This window comes from Hyla sarda, chromosome 3, assembly GCF_029499605.1.
Source record: "Hyla sarda isolate aHylSar1 chromosome 3, aHylSar1.hap1, whole genome shotgun sequence".
NCBI classification, from domain to species: Eukaryota; Metazoa; Chordata; class Amphibia; order Anura; family Hylidae; genus Hyla; species Hyla sarda.
This window is the reverse complement of record NC_079191.1, coordinates 139,341,757-139,367,436: the sequence shown is the minus strand read 5'-3', so window position 1 is coordinate 139,367,436 and position 25,680 is coordinate 139,341,757. Positions and strand designations below refer to the sequence as shown.

The 25,680-nt window shown below is 43.5% G+C and overlaps 1 protein-coding gene across 2 annotated transcripts in view; it reads left to right on the top strand.

Annotated features, from left to right (window-relative positions):
* WDR49 (WD repeat domain 49) overlaps nt 1-21,213 on the top strand; it is a 117,938-nt gene extending 96,725 nt beyond the window's left edge. For both annotated transcript variants that reach the window (XM_056565094.1, XM_056565093.1), the window contains 4 exons: nt 2,438-2,610; nt 12,724-12,830; nt 16,198-16,344; nt 20,993-21,213. In XM_056565094.1, coding sequence (XP_056421069.1) covers nt 2,438-2,610; nt 12,724-12,830; nt 16,198-16,344; nt 20,993-21,138 — 573 coding nt within the window. In that variant the 3' untranslated portion in view covers nt 21,139-21,213. The remainder of the gene's footprint in view (nt 1-2,437; nt 2,611-12,723; nt 12,831-16,197; nt 16,345-20,992) is intronic.
* Nucleotides 21,214-25,680: the final 4,467 nt, after the last annotated feature.

The window sequence follows — 25,680 nt, the reverse complement described above, 5'->3', positions numbered from 1 at the left end:
CTCCTTACACTCTGTGGACCCGGCCCACAGCATCTGACCCCCAGAGTGGTACCCTGAAGGCAGTGAGAAAACTGCCACAGGGGACAAAACTGGGTGTTTCCACACACCTAAAAAAAAAAATACAGAAAAAACGCCAGAAAAACTGCCAAAACTCAGGAAAAAGTTGTTGCAGTTTTTCTGGTGTTTTTGCTGGCATTTTTTTTAGGTTTTAAAAAAAACAAAAACAAAAAAACAAGTGGAAACCTAGCCTTAAAATGTCTTTTCTCACCTTTTTTAAATAAATATTTCTACCAGCCATCACACAAAGTTGAATATGGCTCACAAGTTATAGTCTTGGGAGCTCTTGACTATGGCAACAAAGTTAACAGTTTGGCCACTGGATAAGTAAACCCCTCTCTAGAAATGAAGCAGATTTAGCAGACAATATCTATGCATTGGCTCTAGTTTTATTGGAAAACCCATATTTTTAAGGTTCTGCCCTTGTGAACTAATTGTGACAGATATGCTCCTAGTGCATACATCAAACATATCCTTAGGGCCCTATTTACTTAGCAAATGCCAAAAAAGTGTCCTTTTGGAATATGGTGATCCAGTATGTGTGGGTATACTTTTTGTTGTATAGAACGGCATGGTAGATAATTCTGTGCAGGACTATAGTAAAAAACAGTATACTAATTATATATATATATATATATATATATAAACCACAAGGAAGCCGCACATCCCAAATAAAGTACACGGGTGCCGTCAGCCAGATCCCAGGTCCAGGGGTCCACGTAGATACAAACAGATAAGCAGCAGCAGCACCGTTTTAAAGTGCAAATAGTGTCCTTTATTCACACAACGTGAGGCAACGTTTCGGTTTGCTCACCAAACCATTTTCATGCACCAAATGACATATCAGGTGTCTATTTAAGGTCACGCAGGACCAAATCATCAATTAAATAATCAAGTGAATAAATACATAAAAATATACAGAAATGAAAATAAAGTGCAATGTGCATCATTACGGGGAATATACATACATAGTTCCGTGCATCGTACATGTATAAAACAGTGCATAATATAGTAAAAGTCATATTCCCAATAATAGTAATATGACTTTTACATGTACGATGCATGGAACTATGTATGTATATTCCCCGTAATGATGCACATTGCACTTTATTTTCATTTCTGTATATTTTTATGTATTTATTCACTTGATTATTTAATTGATGATTTGGTCCTGCGTGACCTTAAATAGACACCTGATATGTCATTTGGTGCTTGAAAATGGTTTGGTGAGCAAACCGAAACTTGCCTCACGTTGTGTGAATAAAGGACACTATTTGCACTTTAAAACGGTGTTGCTGCTGCTTATCTGTTTGTATATATATATATATATATATATATATATATATATATATATATACATACATACATACAGTGACCCCCGAACTACGATGGCCCCGACATACGATCATTTCAACATGCGATGGCCTCACAGAGACCATCTCATGTTGAAGGCAGCATCAACATACGATGCTTTTGTATGTCAGGGCATCGCATAAACGGCTATCCGGCAGCACATATTTCTTCAGCTGTCACCGTATAGCCGTTTACGGTGCCCCATGGGGTCCGCTGACGATCTCTTACCTGTCCTCGGGGCTCCGGCGCTTCCTCTTCGGGATCCCCTGCATCGTCGGTGCTCGTCATCACGTCGCTGCACACGGCGTCCCGTCATCCAATAGGAGCGGCGTGCGTAGCGACGTGATGGCGGCGATGGAGAGCGAGGATGCTGGGGAAGCAGAGGCCTTGCCGGAGCGTCGGGGACACCACGGGGACGCGGCGACAGCGATTGACGGCGACATCCCGGGCAGTGGTGACGAGCGGTGACGGACCGGAGCGGCCGGGTCAGGTGAGTACAACTTCCTCTACCAGTGGTCTTCAACCTGCGGACCTCCAGATGTTGCAAAACTACAACTCCCAGCAGGTTGGAGACCACTGTCCTATACTTTACATTGCACGGATGCCTCAACATGCGATGGTTTCAACAAACGATGGTCCATTTGGAACGGATTACCATTGTATGTTGAGGGACCACTGTATATATATATATATATATATATATATATATATATATTTTAATACTATGCTAGGATATCCAAACATACTTGTGTTACACATGAAATATCTCCTTGAAATACTAATAAAGCTGCTGTATTCGCGGGATGCTCTGTGGGTGAGCTACAAGTCATTTTCACTCTTCTTAATCACATTAGCCATCTCCACTCCAGGAATACATTCACACCACTGATGTAATGCATGTGGTAAACTCCACCAGTCAGTGACCCTTCCACCTGAAGAATTGTTAGTGATCCTCTAGAGAATCAAATCAATACAAACATGGTAAAGGTTTCCTTTATTTAATTTCTTCATGTCTTCTGTTGTTAAGGAAGAACACTGGAGAATCGAGAAACGCTCTGTGATACTTGAAGGTGATAATGAGATTGATAATATACAGGAAACAACAGGGGGCATGGCTTCTCCCCAGAATGAAACCGCAGTACAGCCTGACAATGGTGGCTTACAGCTCCTTACTGAACATAAAGAGGAGTTGCCCTTTAAGTAAGTGATGGCTGATTTTTATTCAGTGTTTTATGTCTTTATCATTTTTGTTCGTAGTCATGGATAAGATAATATTGCTTGTCTAGTTTTTAGAGCCCCTAGTTCGGGGGTCAAGTCCTGGGAAAAAAATGTGTAGGAACTCACCCAAGATTTCCACTCAAGGGCTGGTCCCCTTTAAGTTACAACCACTTCTGGTTTGGGCTAAAAATAGGTATAGGTTAAAACCACACAAAAAGTGCACTTTGAAAAATGAGCTTAAATTTATCACACTATATATCATTGTTAAATGGACCATACAGTGTAGTAGGCATTAACATGCACACGTCAGGCATTTCTTTGTTTGCTCTTTTGCCTTATTTTCATGGAAAAACATTTTTAATATCGTCCCAGAATGTTAGAAAGGCATGGCCCAGGGTCCGTTATGCCTTGCAACGCCTCTCTCCACAGACATCACACCCACTCCTGCTGGTCATTGACACACAGGGCCCACCTGCCTGTGGCGGCCCTGTATAGTGCATGCAATGTGAATGTGTATAATGCTGCACACACAGTAAATCTGCAGTGATTTTCAACCTCAGTATAACATACTGACAGTGCAGACGTGGGAGAACTACATAAGGCTGCCACAGATGGAGTTATGCATATGAAAAAAAACAGAAAAAGAAATGGTGGCGCTATCTAAGTGCCGTAAATGATGGTAAATGTCACGATTCGGCTGGCAGGAGGTGGATCCTCTGTGCCAGAGAGGGATTGGCGTGGACCGTGCTAGTGGACCGGTTCTAAGTTACTACTGGTATTCACCAGAGCCCGCCGCAAAGCGGGATGGTCTTGCAGCGGTGGTAGTAACCAGGTCGTATCCACTAGCAACGGCTCAACCTCTCTGACTGCTGAAGATAGGCGCGGTACAAGGGAGTAGACAAGAGCAAGGTCGGACGTAGCAGAAGGTCGGGGCAGGCAGCAAGGATCGTAGTCAGGGGCAACGGCAGGAGGTCTGGAACACAGGCTAGGAACACACTAGGAAACGCTTTCACTGGCACAATGGCAACAAGATCCGGCGAGGGAGTGCAGGGGAAGTGAGGTATACATAGGGAGTGCACAGGTGAACACACTAATTAGACCAACTGTGCCAATCAGTGGCGCAGTGGCCCTTTAAATCGCAGAGACCCGGCGCGCGCGCGCCCTAGGGAGCGGGGCCGCGCGCGCCGGGACAGGACCAGCGGAGAGCGAGTCAGGTACGGGAGCCGGGGTGCGCATCGCGAGCGGGCGCCACCCGCATCGCGAATCGCATCCCGGCTGGGGGCGGTATCGCAGCGCACCCGGTCAGTAGATCTGACCGGGGCGCTGCAGTAGCGAGGATGTTGCGAGCGCTCCGGGGAGGAGCGGGGACCCGGAGCGCTCGGCGTAACAGTACCCCCCCCTTGGGTCTCCCCCTCTTCTTGGAGCCTGAGAACCTGAGGACCAGACTTTTGTCTAGGATGTTGTCCTCAGGTTCCCAGGATCTCTCTTCAGGACCACAGCCCTCCCAATCAACCAAAAAAAATTTTTTTCCTCTGACCGTCTTGGCGGCCAGTATCTCCTTCACGGAGAAGATGTCAGAAGAACCGGAAACAGTAGTGGGAGAAACAAGTTTGGGAGAGAAACGGTTGATGATGAGTGGTTTAAGGAGAGAGACATGAAAGGCATTGGGAATACGAAGAGAAGGAGGAAGAAGAAGTTTGTAAGAGACAGGATTAATTTGGCACAAGATTTTGAAAGGACTCAGATAGCGTGGTCCCAGTTTGTAACTGGGGACACGGAAGCGGACATATTTAGCGGAGAGCCATACCTTGTCTCCGGGAGCAAAAATGGGGGAAGCTCTTCTTTTCTTATCGGCAAACTTTTTCATGCGAGATGAAGCCTGTAAAAGAGAATTTTGGGTCTCTTTCCATATGGTGGAAAGATCACGAGTCACTTCATCCACAGCGGGCAAACCAGAGGGCAAGGGAGTAGGGAGGGGGGGAATAGGTTGACGGCCGTACACCACGAAAAATGGGGATTTAGCAGAAGACTCAGAGACTCTGAAGTTGTACGAGAATTCGGCCCATGGTAGAAGATCTGCCCAGTCATCCTGGCGGGAGGAAACAAAATGCCGTAAATAGTCACCCAGGACCTGGTTAATTCTTTCTACTTGCCCATTGGATTGAGGATGATAAGCAGAAGAGAAGTTTAATTTAATCTTGAGTTGTTTACAGAGAGCCCTCCAGAATTTTGACATGAATTGGACGCCTCTATCCGAGACGATCTGCGTGGGCAAACCGTGAAGACGAAAAATGTGTACAAAAAATTGTTTTGCCAACTGAGGCGCTGAAGGAAGACCAGGAAGAGGAATAAAATGTGCCATCTTGGAAAATCGATCAACGACCACCCAAACAACAGTGTTGCCACGGGATGGGGGTAAGTCTGTAATAAAGTCCGCGGTAATCAATGCAAGGACGTAGGGAGCCATCTTTTTTGGACACAAAGAAAAATCCAGCTCCGGCAGGAGAGGAGGATTTGCGGATAAACCCCTTTTTTAAATTTTCCTGGATGTATTCAGACATAGCAAGAGTCTCTGGGGCGGACAGAGGATAAATTCTGCCCTGGGGTGGAGTAGTGCCCGGGAGGAGGTCAATAGGACAGTCACAAGGCCTGTGAGGAGGTAAAGTCTCAGCTTGTTTTTTACAAAATACGTCAGCATAGTCCATATAAGCCTTAGGGAGACCGGTTACAGGGGGACCCACAGGGTCACGGCAGGGAGTACTGGGAACCGGTTTAAGACAGTCCTTGAAACAAGAAGTACCCCAGCTCTTGATCTCTCCTGTGGACCAATCAAGGGTTGGGGAATGGCGTTGAAGCCACGGTAGTCCAAGGAGAATTTCGGAAGTGCAATTGGGGAGGACCAAAAACTCAATTTTTTCGTGATGAGGTCCGATGCACATTAGGAGGGGCTCCGTGCGGTAACGCACGGTACAGTCCAATCTTTCATTGTTAACACAATTGATGTAGAGGGGTCTGGCGAGACTGGTCACCGGGATGTTGAACCTGTTGATGAGAGAGGCCAAAATAAAATTTCCTGCAGATCCGGAATCCAAGAAGGCCATAGTAGAGAAGGAGAAGGTAGAGGCCGATATCCGCACAGGCACAGTAAGGCGTGGAGAAGCAGAGTTGACATCAAGAACTGTCTCACCTTTGTGCGGAGTCAGCGTACGTCTTTCCAGGCGGGGAGGACGGATAGGACAATCCTTCAGGAAGTGTTCGGTACCGGCACAGTACAGGCAAAGATTCTCCATGCGGCTTCGTGTCCTCTCTTGAGGTGTCAAGCGAGACCGGTCAACTTGCATAGCCTCCACGGCGGGAGGCACAGGAACGGATTGCAGAGGACCAGAGGAGAGAGGAGCCGGGGAGAAAAAACGCCTCGTGCGAACAAAGTCCATATCCTGGCGGAGCTCCTGACGCCTTTCGGAAAAACGCATGTCAATGCGAGTGGCTAGATGAATGAGTTCATGCAGGTTAGCAGGAATTTCTCGTGCGGCCAGAACATCTTTAATGTTGCTGGATAGGCCTTTTTTAAAGGTCGCGCAGAGGGCCTCATTATTCCAGGATAATTCGGAAGCAAGAGTACGGAATTGGATGGCGTACTCGCCAACGGAAGAATTACCCTGGACCAGGTTCAGCAGGGCAGTCTCAGCAGAAGTGGCTCGGGCAGGTTCCTCAAAGACACTTCGAATTTCCGAGAAGAAGGAGTGTACAGAGGCAGTGACGGGGTCATTGCGGTCCCAGAGCGGTGTGGCCCATGACAGAGCTTTCCCAGACAGAAGGCTGACTACGAAAGCCACCTTAGACCTTTCAGTAGGAAACTGGTCTGACATCATCTCCAAGTGCAGGGAACATTGCGAAAGAAAGCCACGGCAAAACTTAGAGTCCCCATCAAATTTATCCGGCAAGGATAGTCGTAGGCCGGAAGCGGCCACTTGCTGCGGAGGAGGTGCAGGAGCTGGCGGAGGAGATGATTGCTGGAGCTGTGGTAGTAGCTGCTGTAGCATCACGGTCAGTTGAGACAGCTGGTGGCCTTGTTGCGCTATCTGTTGCGACTGCTGGGCGACCACCGTGGTGAGGTCGGCGACAACTGGCAGTGGAACTTCAGCGGGATCCATGGCCGGATCTACTGTCACGATTCGGCTGGCAGGAGGTGGATCCTCTGTGCCAGAGAGGGATTGGCGTGGACCGTGCTAGTGGACCGGTTCTAAGTTACTACTGGTATTCACCAGAGCCCGCCGCAAAGCGGGATGGTCTTGCAGCGGCGGTAGTAACCAGGTCGTATCCACTAGCAACGGCTCAACCTCTCTGACTGCTGAAGATAGGCGCGGTACAAGGGAGTAGACAAGAGCAAGGTCGGACGTAGCAGAAGGTCGGGGCAGGCAGCAAGGATCGTAGTCAGGGGCAACGGCAGGAGGTCTGGATCACAGGCTAGGAACACACTAGGAAACGCTTTCACTGGCACAATGGCAACAAGATCCGGCGAGGGAGTGCAGGGGAAGTGAGGTATACATAGGGAGTGCACAGGTGAACACACTAATTAGACCAACTGCGCCAATCAGTGGCGCAGTGGCCCTTTAAATCGCAGAGACCCGGCGCGCGCGCGCCCTAGGGAGCGGGGCCGCGCGCGCCGGGACAGGACCGACGGAGAGCGAGTCAGGTACGGGAGCCGGGGTGCGCATCGCGAGCGGGCGCCACCCGCATCGCGAATCGCATCCCGGCTGGGGGCGGTATCGCAGCGCACCCGGTCAGTAGATCTGACCGGGGCGCTGCAGTAGCGAGGATGTTGCGAGCGCTCCGGGGAGGAGCGGGGACCCGGAGCGCTCGGCGTAACAGTAAAACAGTAAAATATGATGGCAAAAGTTATATAAATATATAAATAAATGTGGGTCCAATATACTTATATACTGTATATTTATAAATGGCGCATGTGTGTATATCTGCTTGTATACACTGCGTCAGGGCGTCAGTGTGCCACTGTTTGCACAATGAGGGATATGCAGTGGGGAAAGACGATAGTTAGCAGATGGCATTTCACTCACCTATTTGTGTTGCGCTTCAGGCACAACACTGTTGAGCGCATGTGTTGAGTGATATTACACTCTTAAATGGTCCTCTGGCAGCCCAGCATCTGAACCCGATCATCGGTTGATGTTGGTCTTTGCAATAGGAAGAATGGTCCTGGAATCAGCTGCTCTAGCGTTCCCAGGAGAAAAAGACGAATGGCTTTTGCGGTGCCTCGAGGATCGAAAATTTGTTCCGGCAAGAATACAAGTGTCCTCTGGTATCTGTTTATTCAATGTGGATACAGGTAAAACAATTAGGATAAAACAAAGCAACGCGTTTCGCGAGTTGGCCCCAGCTTCGTCAGGCTAGTATAGTGAGGATGTTTACATCTAGCATGTATCTAGACAGTTAAAATCTGCGCGGGCAAAGTCCGTGACGTCACTCCATAGCGGAAGTGATGCATTCCCAATTGCGTTCTGTGGCTGGCATGGTTGGCAGGGACGCACATAGATGTGGTAGCTGTCAGATTGACATGTTTACAGTTCGTATAACTGACAAATTCTGATGGGATCAACATCAGGATCATACGACGTCTATTGGAACAGAGTGTGGAAATGTCTGTGACTTTTTTGCTGAGTACAATGTATCAAGGTATGTAACATAATATTGGAGATGATTATCAGAGCGGAGTGGTGAATATCCCGCTCCGGCATCATGGACGGCTTCTTTGCATCGTGATGTACAATTTTTATTTATACATGAATATAAATAAAAGATAGTATTAGTATTTAAAAAGTAAATTATAAGAACAATATTTCATTTAAAAAACTAATGTATATAAATGCAACATAGCAATATTTAAAAGGGTAGTACATATTTCCTGAGATGTTTAAACAAGAATAAAAACATATTTCATGCACAGTGGACAGATAAAGTCTTGCTTTGCACATGCAGAGAATAGGAATGACGCTAAACTATGTTCATGTAGGATGCTTGATTTTAGGTGTTAGATGCTTATTGTTTTGGGATGAAAATGACCATTTTAGGTGTTAGATGCTTATTGTTTTGGGATGAAAATGACCATCTGCAGATATTCGATTTGTGGAGGGGAGCGCAAGGGTGTTTAATTTGTGGGGAGAAACTGGATACATTAATGGTTCAGAACTGAATGCAATTCATGTTGTGCAGAATATCTGCAAACGCCCGTGTGCTACTATATGACATGATTTGTCATTATTCTGCTAGAAGTTGCGGGTATATATTGTGAATATGGGATATTGTGGCATCCCACATGATTTTAATTGGTAAACGTTTGCGCCTAAGTATTGTTGTATCTTTAGTGGATACAACAATATAAAAAATACTGAGGATAAAATAGGCTACATCCCCAGTGTAGCCTTTTTCATCCTCAGTATTTTAGAAATCCAGATGAGGAGGGTAGTAGTGGGGTATCGGATGACAGAAGATTAAGTAACCAAATAATTGGTTACTTTAGACTGAGATAGCGGATGAGCTCTGTGGCTTCATTGACACCCCCCCCCCCCCCTTCACAAAGTTCCCAAGAGGTAGATCCAGTACATTTCACACTTTGTTAGTTCTTCTAGTCTGTTTGGAGTATGTTAATTAATTTAGTCTATTGGGTAGATGGAGATGGGGTCCTTGGTTCCCGGATGTTTTTCTTTACAGTGTCGGGATAAACTATGCAATAGATAACCTCTTTTGATGTTCTGCCTGTGATTATTCAATCGAAGATGCAGTTCTTGAGTGGTGCGACCTACATATTGTAGGCTGCAGCAACACTCATGACATAGACCACAATTGTTGATCTGCAATTAAGGTATTGTTTAATGGTGAATACTTCACCTGAGCTGTTGCTCTTGTATGTTTTCATGTGGGTCCGGTTGGTTTGGCAACACTGGCATCGGTTTCTTCCACATTTATATACACCTGAGATTTGTGATATCTTCTTATCAGTATTTTTGTTTTTCTTATTATGCTGTCTCAACCTGCTGGGAGCCAAGATGGATTTCAATGTTGGAGCCTGTTTGAAGGTAAGACATGGTCTTGATGGCAGATTTTTGCTTATTACTTGGTCTTGTTGAAGAATGTACTTGGTCTTTTTGCAGAATGGTTTTAATTTGACTATGGGCACAATTAAATAGACAAAATAAAACAATTCTGCAAAAACACTGGCACCTTCTTCAACAAGAACAAGTAATAAGCAAAAATCTGCAATCAAGACCATGTTTTACCTTTTATACGGGCTCCAACATTGAAATCCATCTGGGCTCTCAGCAGGTTGAGACAGCATAATAAGAAAAACAAAAATACCGGTAAGAAGATCACACAAATCTCAGGTGTATATAAATGTGGAAGAAACCGATGCCAGTGTTGCCAAACCACCAGGACCAACATGAAAATGTACAAGAGCAAAAGCTCAGGTATTTTACCATTAAACAATATCTTAATTGCAGATCAACATTTGTGTTCTATGTCATAGAGTGTTGCTGCGGCCTACAATATGTAGGTCGCACCACTCAAGAACTGCATCTCCGATTGAATAATCATAGGCTGAACATCAAAACAGGTTATCTATTGCATAGTTTATCCCGACACTAAAGAAAAACATCTGGGAACCAAGGACCCCATCTCCATCTACCCAATAGACTAAATAAATTAACATATTCCAAACGGACTAGAAGAACTAACAAAGTGTTAAATGTACTGGATCTACCTCTTAGGAGGGGGGGGGGGTAAAAAGTTACCAATTTTGGTTACTTTATCTTCTGTCAACCGATATCCATATTTATATTCATGTATAAATTAAAATTGTACATCACGATGCAAAGAAGCCGTCCATGATGCCGGAGTGGGATATTCACCACTCCGCTCTGATAATCATCTCCAATATTATATTACATACCTTGATACATTGTACTCAGCAGAAAAGTCACAGACATTTCCACACTCTGTTCCAATAGACGTCATATGATCCTGATGTTGATCACATCAGAATTTGTCAGTTATACGAACTGTAAACATGTCAATCTGACAGCTCAAATAGAGAAACATAGCCACACATCCACCATTTGTATTTTGATCTACTTGCATTCTCCCACCGAGGGAATGACCCAGTGGCCAGGCAGCCCCACTGCTGCCCGACCAAGCCCTTGGCTCTGGACCACACCACCCCACAGACAAAGCATCAAAGAAACACTCTGACTAGGTGGCCTTGACGTGGCGAGTGGGCTTGTACTTTTTGATCAAAATGTATACTAACAACCTGTTTTTGAAATTCTGCTGAGAAGCAAGTAGATCAAAATACAAATGGTGGATGTGCGGCTATGTTTCTCTATTTTTGCTGTCAATCTGACAGCTACCACATCTATGGGTGTCCCTGCCAACCACGGAACACACTTGGGAATGCATCACTTCGGCTATGAAGTGACGCCACGGACTTTGCCAGTGTAGATTTGAACTTCTTCACTGTCTATATACTGTATATGCTAGATTTACACGTCCTCAGTATACTAGCCTGATGAAGTGGGGGCCACCACACGAAACGCGTAAATTTTTTTTATCCTAATTGTCTCACCTGTATCCACATTAAATAAACAAGTATGCGATACCAGTAGGACATGTGTATTATTGCCGGAACGAATTTCTGATCCACGAGGTGCCTAAAGCCATCCTTGTAGCTTAGGCATTAGCTTCCTGGTGACTTGTTGACTTATTCAGAATACTTATGGGGACAACCTGGTAACAGTCTCCTGATCCTATATGGTTGTATAGATTTACTAATAAATTTGTCATTAAAGGCTCAAATGAGAGCTTTGATGGCAGCCATATTGTTTGTTTCCAAATATTCCTAGAGTCAAAAATACTATAACTAAGAATGTCTTTTTTTCACAACCAGGCAGAGAAACACAACTCAAAGGCATATACATTCTGGAAATTTTTTAGGTTGGAAAATTCATTTTTAAGATGGTTAAGATGGAAAATATACTTCATTGTGCATAGAATGAACAATTCACTAAACACAGTGGGGTTGCCAACATTCTGTAGCAAACCCATGTTGTTCAACACTTATTTTGTTATCAGGGCTTTTATGAAGACATTGTTACTCTGTTCTACTTTTCCTTTTGTAAACTAACATACAACAGGACGGGAGTCACAAAATATGCTCTAGTTTGCACTCTTACAATAGTGTTATTATATCCGACAAGTAAGGAGATTCTATTTTGTTTGGCTTTTACAGTGCTTGCTTTTCTCTATATTTCTTTCAGTGTGGACTGTGCGTAAATGAATGATATAAAAGTTATAGGCACAAACTGAGTGCAATTTATGTATGTGTGGTAGCCCAGTACGGGAGTTGTACCCCCATACCCCTTCTGCCCTGTCCGGCAGCCTTACCTACATGTGAGTTGTCATGTGAGTGTAACCCAGTGAGGTATCAGTGACCATGTGACCTAAGGGTGACCTATGGACCCCTCCTAGTCTCCCCCATATAAGCCCTGGGTGGAGCCTCTGCTCTCTCTTTTTTCTGCTGAGTTGCAGTGCAGTCAAGCCTAGGAGTGTGTCTGGAGTCCATAGGAGGCCTCAAATCAGTCCTGCAGCCACAAGCCAACAAGTCTACAAGTAAGCTACAATCACAGCATTGTCGGTCACAAGTCAAGTCAAATCAGTCACAGTCTTCTGCTGTCTAGTCAAAGTGGCCTGCACTAAATTGTCCAAACCAATTGCAAGTCCCAGCAAGCCTTTAAGGTCTCCAAAGTCACTGGTCACCTCAGTGGGTCTGGCTACACTGTATAGACTTTACTATTGGTCACTCAGTAAAGCTACCGTTGTCCGTAACTTGGCGTCTGAGTCATTATTGCCCCCGTGCCTAACCCAGGATCAAGCGGTATACCTTCGGGTGGTATTGAGGATAAACCACGCCCTGGCGTCACGAATACAAGGGTTTAATGCCATCTTCCTCTAGAGTAATTCCATCTGCCCTACATCACACACCCCATACCACATATGTATTCACATATGTCTTTATTTATTTAGGAATAGTCCTTGGGAGAACACAATCTTAGGTAGAAAGTACAGAAGAAATGGGTTAAAAGAAAAGTTGCACTCAAACTTCACCAGGAATTCTCTCCAAAATGCAATCGGTAAGCACACATTTTTGACACATTTGTTGTGGTTGATCCATATTAAATTTATTATAGTGTCACTGCAGTAAAATGTATCGGAAATAAAATATCACCAATCATAATGTTAAGAAGGTTTTTTTTTTTTTTGATTTGTGACAATGGAAACTGTTCATCAAACATGCAAGGTATCTTGAAGCATGATGTAAAACACCACAAATAAAGTACTGTGATTAGCAAGCAAAGATATGAAGATCACAAGCGTTATGAATATTAATGTGACTGCTGTCAGTATTCAACTGTAAATCATACGGGATGGTAGAATTTCTCCTCGTAATTTTCTGACTTTTCTAGAGGGTAAAGATAGAGAAAAAAATGTTAAGCAACTGTTGATATGCTATCTACATAGGAATCTACAAGGAAGGTAGAATATACCTCCAAACTGGGCCTCAATCAGGACGCAGATCTCTCAGATAGATGAAAACAGTAACTATTTATTGTGGAAATGGACATGAAACGCAAGGATAAAAGCGTTTCCAGCCTGGACTGGGCTCTTCGTCAGGCACTGATAAAGGTGCCTGACGAAGAGCCCGGACCGGGCTGGAAAAGCTTTTATCCTTGCGTTGCATGTCCATTTCCACAATAAATTGTTACCGTTTTAATCTATCTGAGAGATCTGCGCCCCGACTGACGTACCACTTTGGAGGTATATTCTTCCTTCCTTGTTGTTGCTGCTATTGTTTGACCGGACTTCATTATTGGATCACCGGAGGGATCATGAGGCTGCGATCACTCTTTACATGCTGTCACAGATGTTATGCTCTCAGCATAACTCTATCAGGTAAGGGTCCATTCATTTGGCCCTGTTTTCCTATCCCGCCATTGGGTAATCTGCACAAGGTGTGCACCATTTTCTATTTTTGTTTCTTCATATTACTAGCTAATTGAGTAGTGAATTGTGATAGTTCAGGCAGCCACTTCTATTACTTACACTATATTACTGTCTTACGGAACCAGATCGAGAAGGTAGGAAGTAACATTGTCTTCTTGTTGGATAATGGCAGGAATTATGTCTGGGGTGGTAAATTTAGGCCGTTTCGTACTGAACAAGCTTACAATGTTGCAAGCTGTATAAACTCCTAAACCTTTTGAAAGGGGTATTCCGGCTTTATACATCCTATCCCCTATCTCCATTCTGTGCTGGGTGCTGCCTCACAGACCGAGGCGTGATGTTACGCCATGCCTCCTCTATTCATGTCTATGGGAGGGGGAGTAACATTTTACTATAAAACTAAAATACCTTTTGAAATGGGAATGGGGTAAGTTTAATGGTTTCTTTAAAACCCACAGCAATTCCACAGTGGTTCCACAGCAAAAATCCGTACCACATTGTGCAGAGTTGATGTGGGTTTGCCGCTGCTAATTTAGGGATAAATATTTACATTTTGATAAGTTAAAAAAGTAAAAAATGTATTTCAGATCTGTAGTTGTTGATTTTGCTGTAGATCCACTGCCAAATCTGCAAATTTATTTCAGATCAACTTCCTATTCTACAGCATATTTTAAAATCCCATCTATTTAGCTGCCACTGTACACGTTGCAGATTTTCTGCACAGAAAATTGGCAGCAAATACCCTGTGTGTAATAATACCCTTATGATATCAGATTAGAGCATGTCAGTTCACAAGTCAAATATTGTGTAGAAGAAAGGGTGGCACCTCCTGTAATACTGTAGGGTCTTTAAAATAAAGTCAAACAATATAAAGCCCCCCCCCCCCTCCCTCAAGGAAAAACAAAATACATAATTGGACTTTTTGCCTTCTTTTTTTTTAACATGACAATGCTGAGCATATAGCAATTATTTTGCCCTCTGAGACATTGTGAAGGGTATTTATCAAGAGGGGTATTTGTTTTAGAATTCACTACATTTTATAATCAGGCATTAGCCTCTTAATAAATGCAGAGCATCTTGTATTGTCTGTGTGCCAAATTTTGAAATCTACACCAGGTATAAGGGTATGTTCACCCTGAGGAATTAGAGAGGAATTTCCACGGGTAATTCTGCTCGCTTTTTCCTCTCCAAATCATTCAGCAGTGAAATCCCCATAGAGCTGTGCAGAATTTCTGCCCCTCAGTTCACACTGAGGAATTTCCTCAAGCAGAATTCTGACGAGGAAGTCTTTTCCTCTTGAAGAAAGAACATGTTCTTTCTTTCAGGTGGAATCAGCGTTGTTCTCCCATAGAGATCAATGTTATTATTTTTTTTCAGTCAGAAGCATTTCCACGCGGAATTGGCGCGGAATTCGCGTGGAATTCACGTGGAATTTCCGCATGAAAAAATAGATAAATTTATGAATAGAAATACTTGATACTCCTCCTCTGCATGAAACCTGCATTTCCGCGCCAATTCCGCGCGAAATCTCTGTGAGTTCTTGTGGAAAAGTAACAATATTTTGAGGCAAAAAATTTCTGCTTGATTTCCGCCCCAGTTCCTCAGTGTGAACATACCCTAAGCTGGAGTATATTTAAAGGGGTACTCCGGTGGAAAACAAACACTTTCAGAGCAACTGGTGCTGGAAAGTTATACAGATTTGTAAATTGCTTCTATTTAAAAATCTTAATCCTTCCATCACTTATCAGCTACTGTATGCTCCAGAGGAAGTTGTGTAGTTTTTTCCAGTCAGACCACAGTGCTCTCTGATGAAACCTCTGTATATGTCAGGAACTGTCCAGAGTAGAGGCAAATTCCCATAGCAAACCTCTCCTGCTCCGAACAGCTCCGGACAGAGGAGTCAGCAGAGAGCACTGCGGTCAGACTGGAAAGAACTACACAACTTCCTCCAGCAACAAGAGCCGATAAGTACTGGAAGGATTACGATTTTTAAATAGAAGTAATTTACAAATCTGTTTAACTTTCTGGCACCTGTTCATTTGAGAAAAAAAAATTTAAATTAATGCCAAATTATAGCAAACCTGCTGAGCCGTGAGAGGCCACACCCTTATGCTAAGCCCAACCACATTTTCCAAAAGAAGCGAGAACAAAAAAAGAGATAAAAATGAGGCTTGTGCGGAAATGGGTGACTTTTTTACACCAGAAAACTTGATGTACAATCCTTGAATATTACTAGAGAAATGTGGCTGTTACTTTCTCTCTGACTACTATATTTACAACACAAGTTTTTGTACACAAAATTTCCTACATTATTATATGTGAACTATTCTTGCATGAATTTGTTGTAATGATTTTATTTGAGTAAGTACAGTAAATGCTTTACCTTTACGTGACTGTGCTGTATTTGGGATTGAACATTTGCTGCAGTGATTAATATGAAGCTTGGTAAAACTCTACAAAGTCACTTTAATGATTGTTCGCTGTAACTCATGGCAGGTACCTTCAGCTTGTTAAACATGGGTTCTCTGCGTGAAACCGCTGAAATGAGCAAGCCCGATTTTGTTTTAAATCCTGACAAATACTTTGGAGAGAAGGTGGAAGAAAAACCATCTAATATTGTACAATTCCCTACCTTCACCGAAAGTAAGTAATCGTAATGTAGCCATAATATAGCATTAAACGTGTGACATGAAATGAGCTTCTTTTCTACTAGGTAATGACATTGGGGGACATTTATCAGTGTTTCCTTATGTATCGTATATACTCGAGTATAAGCCAAGTTTTTCAGCATGATTTTTCATGCTGAAAACGCCCCCCTCGGCTTATACTCGAGTGAACTCTCCGCCTGTCAATCACTTCTCAGTGGTTTTTAACCTGCGGACCTCAAGATGTTGCAAAACTACAACTCCCAGCATGCCCGTACAGCCATCGGCTCTCTGGGCATGCTGGGAGTTGAAGTTTTGAAACATCTGGAGGTCCGCAGGTTGAAGACCACCGGGCCTTCGTCATCATCCAGACCTCCCTTTAGTTTTCTACTCACCTCCCCTCGGTGGGAAGGAAGGGTGAGCTGATCCGGGCCATCTATGCTGAAGGGACCGTCCGGTGGGGAGGGTTAGTCGTTCCCGGCTGTCCATCTTCACCGGGAGGCCCTCTTCTCCGCTCAGGGAGCTGAGTAGAAAACTAAAGGGGGTTCTGGATGATCCCTTCAATGACAGTCAGTGGTCTTCAACCTGTGGACCTCCAGATTTTTCAAAACTACAACTCCCAGCATGCCCGGACAGCCGATGGCTGTCCGGGCATGCTTGGAGTTGTAGTTTTGCAACATCTGGAGGTCCCCAGGTTGAAGACCACTGACTGTCATTGAAGGGATTAACAGGCGGTGATGATAAAGGGGGGGGGGGGGGATTATGACGAGGGGTATGATGACGGGGTGATGATGACGGGGGTGAAAATATGAGGGTGATGATGACGTGGTGATGATGACAGGGGTGATGATGAAGGGGGTGTTAATGACGAGGGGTCTGGATGATGACAGGGGGGGATGATGACATGGGGGATGATGTATTTCCCACCCTAGGGTTATAGTCGAGTCAATAACTTTTCCTGGGTTTTTGGGGTGAAGTTAGCTAATATATTCGGCTTATATTCGGATCGGCTTATACTCGAGTATATACGGTATTCCTTTTTTTAGTAATTTTTTTCTTTACTTTTTTTTTTGCTTATGTGTGACTTGTTTATCAACTGGTTTTTAGTCTGTTGCTAAATTTCTTTCACGTAAGCAATTTTTCCTTTTTTACTTTGGTAGTAGCTTTTTCTGCTCCATGTTTGAGCTGAAGTAAATTTAGTCAATTTTTAACCTTGTTGCGACTTTTTTTTGCGCAGTTGTGACTGTCGCAGTTAATGAATACCAGACTACCTGTATACCATTTTAAAATTATTACTACGTAGTTACGTTTTGGAAAACTTGCTTTTCTCACTTTCCAGTCAAAATGTCGCACAAAAAATCGCGTAGTCGCAGGTGCAACATTTGTGCGACATTTTTATTTAAAAAATGTTACTAAATCGCTTGATAAATGTCTGTCATTGTTATTAATAACCCTCAGCTTTGGTTTTGGTATGTGTCTGACTTTTCGAGCCTTGCACCCAGATCACTTTTAGCCCAAACTTAAAGAGTACCTGTCATCAAATAAAACTTTTAATTTATTGTTCCTGATGTAAATGTATTCATCTTTGTAATTTATCTTCTGTAAAAAAAAAAATCACTATATTGATGTCTTTTTTTACACTTGAAATTTTGACCACTAGGGGTCACTCTTCAGTCCAGAAGTCCAGAAGTGTGGGTGGAGTGGGACATCAGCGTGGTCCTGCACAGCTCTCATCCTGCCTGTCAATCAGGCAGGCAGGAGCAAGACTGTGTGCACCGCGCACTGGGTATAGTAGTAATCGCCTCTTGCCCCTGCCACGTGCCTCTTGTCCCCGCCCCACTGAGAAACAATGTTAGCCAGCCGTCAGCACTCACTGCAGTGCTGATGGTCCTTGGACAGAGTGAGTTTTATTTTTATTACACTCACCATCTTACTGATGGTTTCTTGATTCAGCGCTGTGCACGGCAGGCAGGACAGCTGGGATCACGCTCATCTCTGTATGCCTCATGCTATGCATAGCAGAGAGGAGGGGAATCACAGCCTGCCTGCCGTGATTGGCTCCCTGTTCTATGCGTGCTCCTGAGCCCATGCACAGCATAGAACAGAGAAGGGCGGAAGTCTTACCCAGCAGGCTTCAGCTGAACCACGCCTGCCTGCTGGGGAATGCCCCTTCCAGACGGCCAACGCTCACAGGCAGTGAGCAAGAAGTAAAAGAGAAAAACAGCAAAACTATGTGACGACATGAAAAAAGAAATACATCGGGGGACAAGCAATCAAGAGGGGGAATGAGCAAGAAGCTAAAAAATGCTGATCAACATGGTGGCAGGTACTCTTTAACAATATGACAATACCCTGTAGTTCTTCAGACAGAGTTATGTTCCCTGCAATGTCAGCAAAATATAGACTCTTCTATTTAAGCAATGGTAGACTCTACTGCCATGTTGATAGGCACCATTGCCAGCTTTGCCAAATAATGAAACAGGAGGTATTGACTCTTTGCAACTTTCTTATCTACCCAAACTCCATTTAATCTGTGTTTAATCTGTGGAATACAGTGTATTGAGATGGATTTACCTATCATGTGTTGTATCAAAATTCTAGTAAGGCTAGGTTCACACTATGTTTGTGTTTACATTTAACATATACAATTTTATACTTCTGAAGGGTGGGGGTCACACGTGCCAAATTTTGCTGCATATTTTGTTGCATGTTTTCTGCAGCTGATTTTGTTACCGATCGACTTTAATGGGTGAAAAAATATGCAAAATACAGCACGAGTGACCCTACCCGAAAAGGACAAAAATGTATATGTTAAATGAATGCTGAAAATGGGTTCGGCTGTTTACATTCCCCATTGATTTGTATCATAAAATTTAAGGGAATGTAACATAAACTTGTTTTGCTTTACACAATAGTGCAAATTACTATTCTCAGCTATACAGCAAAAAAATGTCTACCTCAATACTTACTTTTTGTACATATTTCTTTCCATTCCAAGGGGATAAAAACACGTTTGTGTGAACCCAACCTTACAATAATGATACATTGGATACATTGTGGCAGGCCAAATAATAGAAGGAAAGATATCACACACACAGTATCCTGTGCATATTTACTAGTGCGATAGACAACTTAAGTGTCTGATTGTGGGGGTCCGAACGCTTGAACCCCCCGTGATCTCCTGTATGAGGCTCGGCTCTCCCGTGCAGTAGTTGTTCGGCCGCAGCATGACACCGAGCCCAACACGCCCCCTCATGTATCTTTATGGAAGAGGCAGAGATGCAGCGTTCATGCATCCCTGCCTCTCCCATAGAGCTGAATGGAGGGTGTGTGTCTGTCGACCTCACTGAGGTTGACGACACGAGCATTAGCCACGCAGAGCCACGGCAGTGCCGGGTCCCCATACGGGAGATGGCAGGATTCCCAGCGGTCGGACCCCCCGCTATCAGATAATTTGTCTGTCACTGCAGTACTCCTTTAATGCTGCAGATTTAAAGCTATGTTCATTCAGTCAGCATAAAATCTGCAGCATCAAATATGCGCAGGAAACTGTACGTTTGAGTAGACCCTAAGGGTCTATTCACACGTACAGTATTCTGTGCAGATTTGGAGTGCAGATTTGATGCGCAGGATTTCAAGTCATTCAGTTTACATTGAAATCTGCAGCAGAAAATCCTGCACATCAAATCTCCTCATCAAATCTCCGCAGAATACTGTACGTGTGAATAGACCCTTAAGGGATATTCTGAGGAAAGGCCATCAATGTCTGTTCAGTGAAGTACCAATACCCGGCACTCTAGCCGATAAACAGTTCAGCAATGGTGAAGCTCCGGCACATACACAGTAAACATCTGGAAGCCTCTGATCCGTTCATTGTGTAGTAGTGGCCCTAAGTTAATGCAGTGCAGCTCACATTGATTTTAGTTGGGGTGGAGCTGCAGTAACCAGCCGCCACCACTACATTAAGATTGAAGTCAACTGCTTCGAGCCATTCATTGTGGAGCTGTAGTTGTCAGCACCCTGCCGATCAGACATTAATGGCCTATCCTGTGTATAGGCTATCAATATTAAATGCCGGGAATCCCTTTTAATCACTGACAGTCCCAGAAGGAGGACACTGAGTGATCATTTTATTGTCAAGGGACCCTTCTAACCAGTAGAGAATGGCCAAAGCGGAGAACCTCTTTAAAATGCTGAAGGAGATGGGATGTCACAAAGACATCTTACTTGAAGCTATAAAAAAGACAGCCATGTTGATATGGGGGTGAGGTTTATTTACCATTCTTATCTCCACTTGTTATTACAACAAACTGAACATCCACCATGTATATTTATGGCAAAGACACACTGATGAGAATCCTTGTCTTGCTAAAAGGATAATCCTGAAGATTAGAGTTTATTTGTAATATATTCTGAAATGTGTTCAGGGAAGGATCCTGCTAATGGCATGTACTCTGTTTACTGAAAACTTCTTCACTTTGGATTGCTTCTGCCCTTGGTCATATAAAAATGTCACCTTGTCTGTGATAAGAGACAGGATAATAATGTGAAACTGGGTCAGTTAACAGTCATTGGTGTTACTAAAGACTTTTTGGGTTCTTGCCAGTCGCATGAATAATGTAAATGTGATTCTATCACTATTTTAGCCCTGAAAGCCGTGTTTGATGAGGGAAGCCTCTTCCCAAGAGAAATATTGGAACGTGAACTCGAAGCAAAACAACTTAATGAGAGAATGTTTCAAGAATCCAAGATAAAGAGAAACAAGAAAACCACAAAGATAATAGAAAAGTAGCACATTCTAAATGGTGCGCAGAGCCCTTGACAAGTGTGACAACCTATTTTCTTGCTATACTGTATTAAACATGCCCTGTCTACTTCTACTTGTTTCAATTATTGTGTAGAATTCACTTAAAATACCCACTTTCTAAATGTAAGCATCATATCGCCTAAAAGAAATGTTGTATAATCTATATTTTCCCAAGATTTCTCAGAAATTGTGCATTCTCAGCTAATTCTGTAAAATGTTCGGCAAGATGGGAGGGCATGCAAATAGTCACAGCACAGTGATGGACTAGATCAGCGTTTCTCAACCAGTGTGCCTGCTGCTGTTGCAAAACTACAACTCCCAGTATGCTGGGAAACGTCGGAGCAGATGGTCATGTGTGTCAAGTGACCTCTGGGTCAAAAGAGATCCTTGTCTTTGCATGTACAGGTAATACAGTCACTGTACATAAGGCAGTTTATGTTGGACCTACACCGCTAATGGAAGCCTTCAATTTATGCTGCCTAAAGGGGTTGTCTACTGAAAAATGTTATTTAATCTATTTTCCAAGGCTGCATAGTTAAAAAAAAAAAAACCTTCTACTCACCACCCTCGCAGCCTCCAGTGAGGGCACCAGGTCTCAGTCCCTGTAGCACTTTACATAGCTGTGGACACCACATCACATTGCCTCTCAGCCAATTACTGACTGAAGCTGGAAATCCCTGCAGCCAGTGATTGGCTGAGCAGAGATATCATGTGGCTTCTGCAGCTCCATGAAAATCCATATGGACAGCAGGTTTAATCCATTTTCCCATGAATGATGGCCTCCTGCCCACATGAGTCTCAGGGAAACTGAGTAAAAAAACAAAACAAAAATAAGAGCACAGCCCTTCAATTAAATAAAAATGGTTTGAGGGCACCGGAAAGCAATTTGGAAAGGACACATACGTAACCTAAGGCCAGCCATGAATGGTGGTCACATGGTTAATACCTTGTATACAAAGGTAGGGGACACTATGGAACCAATGGTTAAGTTATGCTGTATTATTTTTCCTTTTTTTACCATTGCCATTTGTAGGATAACGTCTTTTCCTCAAAGATCTTCTGAAAGCTATCTACCTAGATACCTACTTACCTGGCTCCCTACCTACTTAGCTACTTACCTATCTAGCTACTTACCTACTTACCTACAAAGATAATTACCAACCTGGTTATCTAGCTAGCTACAACGCCTCACCAGGGGCCCAATAGGGTACGCTTCTGATGAGACCAAAACATTTCTGAAGGTGCCTCTGTGGGTACAGAGTGTACCTGTGCAAAAGTAAATTTACCTCTATATCTTAGGCCTATCCTAAAAATTTACTCATGATAGGAATGAACAAGCTCTATTCATATGCATGTCTACAAACCGAAAAATTGCCCGATTGGCTGACAGCATTCAACACACTGGAAAAGTATTTTTCCTCACAATAATGACAACCAATACACAGAGCAAAGTGCAAAGTTTACTGCAAATCCCAGCACCCCATAAGTCATTAAGAAGAGTAAAACCTCTTTTATATAGGCCTATTGTCAGGCAAATAATCACTTATTACTAATATTAACCTATGTTAATGAGCCAGTGTCCAGCCTTGCTTGTCACATGATTGGATCTTTTGTGTCCTCATTTATTGTACTCGGACGCTCATCTCCCAGAGGATGTGTAGGCGATAGTCTTGAATTTAATGGGCTGCATTAATGACCCAGCAATCGTGCGATTGGCCCAGCCACACGATTGTTTGAGCCTTGTAAAGTCAAATGAGCACAGATCACCAAGATCAACACTCAATGCTTGCCTTCCGTCAGCCCATGTATATAGGCCCTAAGTGGATCACTTCATTCTACCATTATGCAGTTATGTTGTAGGTGTTATCATCTCGCATATAACTCAACTTCATGAGATTACTTCATTAAATGCAATTTCCTATTTGCTCAACAACGCATCTTTCCTACACCCTTCTTTCCTGCTGTCATACATAGATGTGCATGTTCTACTTGGTTAAGATGTGCCTCCTTGGAGAGTGGTTGTAGAGTACAACATGTAGAATGCCACACACATTTTCTGGCCCTTTTCCACACCTTCTGGATACAAACATGTAAATATACTAACAGAATCAGTCCAGTATATAGTGCAGCACAAGAACCAAGCCTGTAACAATTGTTGCCAGGCCATAGAGTATGTGTACTTCTCCATGTGCCTATACGAGGTATAAATGTTTTTTTTGGGGGATAGGAAAATGTTTTGTGCAGTCTGGTATTGCCCACTCAACCGAGTGAAGGGCATAAAACATCATCCAAAGGAATGTTGAGGCCTGCAGCAGAAGACTTGACAGTGACAGGGGAGTGGGGGTGGTGAGTATTTTGAGTGCATGAGGAGGGAGGTAACATACATTTAGTTGTCTATAAAAAAACATTTTAATAATACAACCATCACCACCGTAACCACCTTCCTTACCAGTCAGAAGCATTTATATTCTTATTAACAAACTTAGTGTCTTTAAAAAAAAGTTTTGAAGATAATTGCCAACTATAAAATGTATTTTGGGCTATTTTTCTTGTATGTACAACTTCTACCACTTGGCATTCTGCCAGTTCTGTTGACTCACATTAAGAAGAAAATAGGTATACTTTTTAGACAGATGGTATAGACGGCATGGGAGGAATTTCCACGCAGCCTCCACCTGGACTTTTATCATTAGTAATAAACTGTAATGCTATGGGTCAACAGAATACTGATTAAATTAATAGAAAAGAGATGAAAGTTGATACTGTTTTACCACACATTAATACACCATCGTGTTACAGTATATTTGACTGCATTTGCATAAAAAAAATTAGTTCTTGGCAGCGACGACATTATCATTTATGGAAACTCTAAAATGGCAGCCCTGATAGTTTTTCAAAGAGTTTGCTTTCAATAGCAGGGTGATATAACTAAGAGGTGCAATAGTCTGCCCAGGCCTACTTACTCTGCAGAAGTGTGTGTGTGTGGGGAGGGGGGGGATGCACTGTGAAAATTGCTCCTTGTGTTCAAGAGTTGAAAGGAGACAGGTAAGGACAGCATATTGTAGTGACTTTCACTGTGCCTGCATGTGATGTGCCACTTGTGCATGCCATGTACTGCTTCATATTTCTCATGGGAACAGGAAAGGTGCTATTTTGGGGGTGGGGCACATTTACTGCATGGGCACACCAGACTCTGACAGTAAGGGGGCACTATAAATTTGAAGAATTAATGTTTATTTTTTGTACAGAAGCATTGCTGAAGGAAGCGCTCCGGCTCTGCAATAGAGTTGTATTGAGGTGGCGTGTCAACCGCCGCTTCGCGCAGTGGTCAACACGTCCCCTTCCCGCAGGCTGTTGGGGCCCAGTACAGGAGATCGCGGGGGGGGGCAGCGGTCGGGCCCCCCGCGATCTGAAATTATCCCCTATCCTTAGGATAGGGGATATGTTTTTCACCACTGGACTAACCCTTTAAGGGGACACCAGAGCAGCAGTAGGCATCCTACTGAAAGAAGTAAGAGGATAGTTCTGTTTAATAGGCACCAAGCTGGGAGGTTTGTGTAGAGGGTGGAAAACAGGTTGGGAGGGCACTGTAAAAGTAAAGAACCAAACACTATATGTGTCGGCAGCAAACTCTGTAGAGACAAGTTCTGACTGGAAAAAGTCTCCATGACATTCTGGGCCAGATGTAGAAGAAAACAGAAAGTGAATTCAGTCAGTAAAGAGGTCACCTGTAATCACTGGATATAACTGTACTGTAGTCACATACACGGTCTACAAAGTGCCTGTGTACAAACTTATTAGGATGTACCTCTGTAGTTTTAAACATGCATTACCCAGGTATGGGGCCTATTCAGGCCTCGGATGTGCTTTTAACCCTTCTCAGTGCTAAACACCCAGCTACACCTCTTAGGCTATGTTCACATGTCGGAATGTCCGCACGGAAAATCTTTGTGTGGACATTCTGCACACTGCAGGCGCCAGCACAATATGCCGGCAATAGGACTGCACAGGAATGCGCCATCACATAGACAGCATTGCATTCCGTGCGGAGTCTACAGAATGAATGGACTTGTTCATTCTTTCTGCAGACACGATAATCGGAATTTCCGCGCCAGCACAAACTAAGCCCCACCCTTGCTTCCCGTGTTCTATCTTGCTGTCTTCCAGACGGACTGAGCCTAACAACAGACAGTGAACAGCAGATTGCAGAAAAGTGAGACACCTAGTGGCCAAGAGTTTTGGAGCTGTTTTTTTCTGGGGAAAGTAGTCATTTAAGTGACTTACAAATATGTTAGGAATAACATAGGCTATCACGTAAAGTGAAGTTGTTTGGAACAACAGTGACCATATAAGGGAAAAAAAATCGATCAGCTCACCACTGAATGCCTTGGTTAGGAGCGCACAGAAAAGTGATGATTTAAGTAACTTCACCCCTTGTAGGGAAAAAATGATCTCAGTGCAGTTGAGAGACCAAGCTAAGTAACAGTAAGGCTCAATATGGTGGTAATAAGGAACCCTGTTCTGTTA